This window comes from Lupinus angustifolius, chromosome LG01, assembly GCF_001865875.1.
Source record: "Lupinus angustifolius cultivar Tanjil chromosome LG01, LupAngTanjil_v1.0, whole genome shotgun sequence".
Lineage (NCBI taxonomy): Eukaryota > Viridiplantae > Streptophyta > Magnoliopsida > Fabales > Fabaceae > Lupinus > Lupinus angustifolius.
Genome location: NC_032009.1, coordinates 6,187,183 through 6,194,423, shown reverse-complemented (window position 1 = coordinate 6,194,423; position 7,241 = coordinate 6,187,183). Strand labels below are relative to the sequence as shown.

Below are 7,241 nucleotides of genomic sequence, written 5' to 3'. Positions count from 1 at the left end.
ATATGCAGAAAAATAATCAAGATAAAATGAAAGAGATAAGGGAGAAGAGAATACATAGTGATTTTTATACTGGTTCACCTTCTCTAGTCCACCGAAGGCTACATCCAGTACTCTTGCAACACAAGAGATCTCTTCACTAACAATTATGAGTTATAATTACAATATCTCACCCCGAGATTTCTATGTACCTTACACACTCCCTAATCCTTATTCACTCTTGGAAAACACATTTCCAAGTGATTCTAATCCCCTTTCTTTTCACACCTGTGAAAGAAAGTATTCTGCAACAATATTGAAGAATATATAACAATGGCAGATTGCCTTTACAAGTATGAAAGTAGTATAACTTGTAATCCAATCAACTATTTATGTATACCAAGTAATAATGTTCTTTGGAAAACTTTGAAACACTTCTAAGCAACTTTAGAAAAACAACTTTGAAAGTTAAGGACTAGTTGCAAAAAGTGTAGAGAAATAACTTCAGAATAAGTTTAAGAGCTTTTGGAAATTGTATAAGAGTTGTGTGTTGTTGTTGTTGTTTGTATTGTGAGAGTTAGAACCTTTATATAGACTTTCTAAATACCCATGGTGCCTTTCTGAAAGTGTAGGAGTTGTTTGAAGTGAAGATATTTCATTTGGAGTGGAAACATTTCATTTTGAAATCTGAAATCTGATGCAATAGCTCCCAGTAATTGATTACTGATAGTGGGTAATTGATTACCCAAACTCTCTGTCCACTGTTCATTTAAAATTAAATTAGAGTAATCGATTACAACAATCTGAGTAATCGGTTACTTAACTTTTCAATACTGGTAATCTGTTACTCAAAGACAGTAATGGATTACTCTGAACAGTTTTAAGGTGAATAACTCTTTTCTCACACACGTAACCTGTTACTTAGATGAAGTAACCCGTTACACACTATTTTTGAATTTTTTTAAGTATTTTAAAGTGTTTCAACTTTCTTTAAAAATAGTTTGAGCATTATTACTTTGTATATTGAAGAGTTTTAGGATAAAAGTACCTATAGAGACTTAATCTAATTATATTGAAGCTTTAATCTTCTTTGTCTTCATAAGTATTCTTCATTTTCTTCTTTTTGATGATGTTGGTGTCTTCATCAAAACCGTGTCAAGGTCAGGAGCAAAGATCTTCTTCACAGTTAGTTCTCAAGTTTAACTGTTTCATATGTTTTACTCTTCTTCCTGTTCTCTGCATACATGAAAAGAAGATTATGTTAATTGCTATGTCTTTTTGTAGGGCATTAAACCAATTGAGAAATGGAAGTCAATATGTGATATTCCTAAAAAAGAATGTATATGTGACTTTTGCAATCTTCAATCTCTATGTTTAATTTTTATTGGATTTTAATGTTTAATCTTTATATCTTCAATCTTCTGAGGGACACTTTGAGGAATGAACAATGATTGATGTTAATTTCTCTTTTGTTATTTGTCTTTTGGATGGTTGTGCAAATTCTAGAACATTGTTAATTTTCAGTTTTATTTTTAGTCATGAACAATGTATTTTGGCAACATATATAACTGTTTAATTTTTAGTAATCATGAAATTTTTGCTTTTGTTCTACAATATAGTTCATCAAATATTCCTCGTGTTATATTAATGTGTATTTGTATTATTTAGAATATATGTATTGTTGATAAACATATATGTAGGTAATCAATAGCACATGCTCTATAATAATCTTTGTTGTATTAATCATATACAACAATGTCCTTTTAGACGATGCTATTGTATATGATTAATACAACAATGCTAATGTATAAAAGCACTGTTGTATATATGACATACAATAATGCTCATATAAGCGTTCTTAAAACATGCCCTATTCTAATGTGCTCAAATAATCAAACACTTGAAAATACTATTATTTACCTAAAATGTACATTATTAAATTACAACTCTAGCGTAGTATCCTTATACATGTGAATGGCGAATAGCACTATTTGACACAAATAGCCAAGATATCTCTTGGAGCCAAAAGCTAGCACCTTTTTAGCCCCCTTCCAAAATTATATTAACTATCCATTATCCTATTTAACCAACTTGAGACTCTCATATTTGTGTTCTCCTAGCACCAAACCATTATGAATGAAAATTCTTAACAATATATCAATAAGCCAATAACATAGACAAATTATTAATTATCAACATTACAACTTTTCAAAACTTCAAGACAAATTACACTTGTACTTATGATGAACAATTGAACAGTCAACATATGAGTATGTAACAGAGAAAAAAATAAAATTTTTAAACTCTCTTATGCCTTAAAAGAAAATAACACATTCCAAGAACATCAATTGTGGAACAGCTTATATCACTATAGCTAGCTTGATGAATACTCATCACCATTGATCTTCAAATCTGAGCTAATCGACGAATATCGATCGGGTAAGCATGATCTGCAGATTCAGAACTGTAAGCTCTCTGAGCAACAACAACATTGCCAGCCTCAGTTGGATGAAAAGCATCCCAAAACAGATACTCCCTCCTGTTTGAGCATGGAGTTTGCATTGGCAAACATGTAATTTGACCATTGTTCCTTCCAACTCCACAGCACCCAGAATTTATATTACTGAAACCTGAAATTTAATGTCACATACCAATAAATCAAATGAGTATGTAATAATATAATAATATGTAAACTATGTACAAATTTTGGTTCATATGGACTAGAAAATATTTGAGAAAATTTCGTACCATATGCTGTAGGGTTGCTTATAATATCTTGAAAGATACCAAAAGAGTTTATGTAGATAAATCTAGCATCAGGTAACTGGTTGTTAAGTTGATCAACTAGAGATTTCAATTTGTTGTTGAATATTTGGTTTGCTGTATTGATTCTTTCCACACATGTGCTACCATCTGGGCTGTTTTGGGCCAATTCATTTGGGCTGCAACCTATTTGACCAACCCCAAATAGCACCATTTTCCTTGCTCCATAGTTATATAGAGTCTGAATTACAAGCACAAGTAGTTCAGCTTTTAATTTCTAAGGCTCATATTATTAGGACATGTGACCAACTAACACTACCGTGTATGAGTTTGATATACTGTAACTACATGATTCACCATTCATGTTTAATTATTATTGTTTCTTCATAAAAGTAAAATAAACAAATGGTGGATGACTTACTAACTGTTTATAAATCTTTACACCGAAAATGCATACATATTTCACTCTTAATCATGTAGATGAAGCTATGCATGTCATGAGATTATAATGAACTAATAATTTAATTGGAGATGATAAAAAGGAGAAAGGAAAGAGTAAGAGAGGTAGAGACTAACTTGTAGTTGTTGAGTATATTCTTGAATAAGAGCATCAGCGTACTCATCTGTTGTATATTGCCTGCTGCTGGAATAGAATTGAGGCATGAAATAGTTGTTAAGGTAATCATTGCTACCCAATCCAATTGAATAAATACACTTGCTCAAGTAATTTGCAGCTTGGTCCTCAGTTCCCAATATATTTACAACCTGGGACACTGTGTTTTGGTAATTTTGCACCTGCCCTCTAAAAGTAATGCGTCCTCCCTAGAAAATAGAAGGAAAAAAATTCATACACAGCCAACATGAAGATAGTGATTGACCAACATAATATAATATTATATTATATTCAGTTTGGATGATGAGTTTGACGCAAATGTAAGGTTATTGTTTAGTGATTATGAAATTATGAGTACAAATCTTAGAAATAATTTCTCCGCTTATATAAGTAAGACTGTATACATGTACTCTACTCATATCCTATTAAGTGGAAGCCCTGTGGCTAAGCCGCCATTATTATTCAGTTTGGTTTCACCACTTAGGTACAATCAAAATGTTATACTTTTTAATCTTATACTACATTTTTTTCATAAAATAAATCAAACATATAATAGAACCTAAACATTATAAGTTCAATTCCATCATGTACTAACATGTATACTAAACTTTACCAAATAAAAAAGTGATGAAATGTACCAATTGTTGTCCAGTTTCCTCTCTAATTCCAGCAGCTGCAGATGCATAATTAACTCCTTTTAGTATATCTTCACCACTAGCTGATGCATAGGGGGGTATGTAGTCATCAAATCCCAAAAGTTCAGCTGTTCAATTTCAACACAAAGAATGTTATTACACAAGAAAGGTAAAGTTAATTTTTCATGTACATAATAACATGCTGTGCTTGAATAAATTCTATGTTACATACTTTAATAGCTCTCCTATTTTTCTCAACCACTTGTTTGTTGTTTTTACTAGATCAGTACTTCTGGTAAATAAGTACAGCAGTAAATTCTTCCAAATCTATTGCACTTTCCATTTTTTACTTGCATTTTTACCTCTTAGTTAAAGATCTACCAGACTGTCTTAAATTGCACATTAAATGTTGCCAAACTGAGCCATGTGGTTGGAATTTAATTAGTGTCTGAATTTAGCATAACAGTTGTCATCCTATACAAGTATGCATGCATTATTTGGATGCTTTTTAATTAGACTTACCTATCAGATATTCAGATCAGTTGGAAATGAGGGGCCAAAAAAAGTATGTGCTATGTCAGAACATTTTTTTCAACCCACTCTTTATTATGGGATGAAAGTATGAAACTAAGGTGTTGGCACTCACTAAATAGAGAGTGAATCCATATGATTTAGCAGATCTTATATAAAATCCATCAACAACAAAGTGTGCATTATAGAAAATATTGAAATGGAAGTGTGTTACTAAGATTTCGTTTAAAAATATTAGTATTATTTATGCTAGAATTATAAATAAGAGATCTACTTCAGAATTAAGGGAACAAATATATATATTGTTAAATAAAAAACAATTAAACTAGTATAAATTGGATTTCATCACTTAGTCTAGCAAAATGGTTGGCATCCAATACAACAATAATGTAGATTCACCAAATGTTATAAGAGGGTCAGCCTCAATACAACAATAATGTTGTTTGCTTGTATCTCGTAAGTTATAGATTCAAATCCTAGCTAGAAATAACCTATTTGCTTCAAAGGTGAGACTGCCTATACCTACCTTTCCCAAATTTTAGTAAGTGAAAGTCTCGTGCATTAGGATGCCAACTTGTAATCCAACAAGAGTGTAGAAGTATGCATATACTTAGATGTAATCCAAGTTATTAAAATGTAAGCATTTTAAAAGGAGTAGTTCCTTAATCAGTTCCGTTCAAGAAAGGGAACTTATTAATTGGAAAAACTTACATCTCAACTACTCAAAGAGCTAGGTTAGATAAAAGACTCAATAGTATGTGAATATCATCATGATTCCGACAAGGATGATGATTCTAGGTGCAAGGGTGCATGTGAAACTAGTTTAAAACCAAAGAAGCAAGAACATAAAAGTATGTAGCAAATGTTATGATTGTTTGTGTTCACATCGTAGGTGACTTACAGAAAGTGGATGAAGGTTATAAGTAAGGTTACTCACCAATTGCATCAACAGTAGTTTTCCCATTAGAAAACCTTCCACTTGGTCCACCAGGGAAGTCAATTCCATAAGGAAGGTAATCAGCCCTAGCCAAAGATTGTAGCTGGTTATTGTTCCCATTATCCACCAATGAGTCACCAAAAATAAAGTAACAAGGTACTTGGGGTGCAGCACCAACACCACCACTCCACAAGCCCAAAACAAAAACAACTGCCACAATGTTCATAAGCCACTTTCTTATGAGATCTAAAGCAGATTCCATTGAAAAGAGTGGGAGGGAACCAAGTTGGGTAGGTTAGAGTGTGAATGAGAGTGAATGAAGAAGGTGTGAAGTGAGTATAAGTGTATATATAGTTGAGGGAGAGATAAGAGTAGGCCATGCTGCTTTTATGCATTTTTGTTACAGTTGGGAAGGTTTGTTGGGGACATTAAATTGACGCGGATAAATAATGTGAAATTGAATCATAGCCACCCTATCATTGATGTGATCTTATTTTAATGCAGAATTGCATTTTTCTGTTATGGGAATTTGGGTCATGTATAAGAATATCCGAATAATAACTATTAAGATAAATAAATAAAGTTAATTAAACTTTATATAATAATATTTTATCAATATTAATATATTTAACATGTACTATTAAGCTAAAGTTTATTAAACTTTAAGGTTATTATAAATAATTCTTTTCAAAATAAAATATTCAAATAATTGTATGGCTCCATAAAAATTATTGAAAATGTTTTGTGAATTGTAAAATTTGCACATATAATCAACTATCGAATGATCGTTAATATCAAAGGCAATCACAACTAATACAATTTATCATCGGTAAGAAGTGAAATCATTGATATAATCATTATCGAAATGACCGTCGATGAAAAAAAAGGTTATTATTGACGTAATTCTTCAATGAAAAAAGGAACCAGCAAAATGAACGTCGGTGAAGTAGAAAACAATAGTATAATTATAACATCACAATGGCTGACGATGGCAAAATAAATCACTAACATAATTTGTTGATGAAAAAAATACTATTAGAATGATTGTTGGTGTGAAGATTACTATATATATAAAGAAAGGAAGAAAGTGAATTGTGCATGTAAAAGTGGAATTGAGGTTGAAAAAAATGAATGAATACTAACTAGAAGATGACATAGTAAAAGGAAACGACTAATCAAAGTTCCAAATTTTTGGCTTCGTGACAACGGAATAGTGACTGAACAGGTCACAAAGTATGAAACTGTTTTGATATCATGTAGAAACCTATGATGTTAAAGATTAGTCAAACTCAAATATGAGTTAGTCCAAATAATTATTTATTATCTAGGCAAAATTCGTTATAATTGATAAGATGATAACAATTTAAATAATAATTGATAAAATAAACAAAGTTGATTAAATCATGAATAAGATAATGTTTTATATATCAATCTTAGTATATCTAATGTGTTTTACAAAATTATATTTATAAAAAACAAACGTCTAAAATTAGGGTTGAGTTAAAGTTAATAATCTAACATTCTTAATAGAGGATAAAAAATGTAATATTTAATGCGCATATATCTTAATAAGGTTGACTAAAATGATGTAAAAGAGTATATAAATCAGGATATGTTATTTTAAGGGGTTTCGTCTTATAAATGAGGAGCTTATGTTTTGCAACCAAATAGGACTAAGGAGCATATCTCACTATATCTTGCTAAACATACTCAATACGTGGAATTTGATCCCTAGCAACTGCATGCATGCATTTAGAAAATGTTTGATTAGTAGCAAAGTGAACAG

The 7,241-nt window shown here is 31.0% G+C and overlaps 1 protein-coding gene across 1 annotated transcript; it reads right to left on the bottom strand.

Moving 5' to 3' along the window:
* On the bottom strand, nt 2,110–5,788 carry LOC109348632 (GDSL esterase/lipase At5g45670-like). Its single transcript, XM_019589143.1, has 5 exons — nt 5,456–5,788; nt 3,991–4,115; nt 3,316–3,561; nt 2,725–2,980; nt 2,110–2,606 (listed from the first exon to the last, which is right to left on the bottom strand). The coding sequence occupies exons 1-5, from the start codon at nt 5,715–5,717 to the stop codon at nt 2,383–2,385; spliced, it is 1,113 nt and encodes a 370-aa protein (XP_019444688.1). The 5' UTR covers nt 5,718–5,788; the 3' UTR covers nt 2,110–2,382.

Excerpts from the sequence above, each read along its gene's own strand:
- LOC109348632 (XM_019589143.1), bottom strand. The coding sequence starts at position 5,717 with ATGGAATCTGCTTTAGATCTCATAAGAAAGTGGCTTATGAACATTGTG. Across the intron at positions 3,562-3,990 it reads AGGAAACTGGACAACAATTG|GGAGGACGCATTACTTTTAG; the intron begins GTACATTTCATC and ends TCTATTTTCTAG. Across the intron at positions 2,607-2,724 it reads AAGCAACCCTACAGCATATG|GTTTCAGTAATATAAATTCT; the intron begins GTACGAAATTTT and ends ATTAAATTTCAG.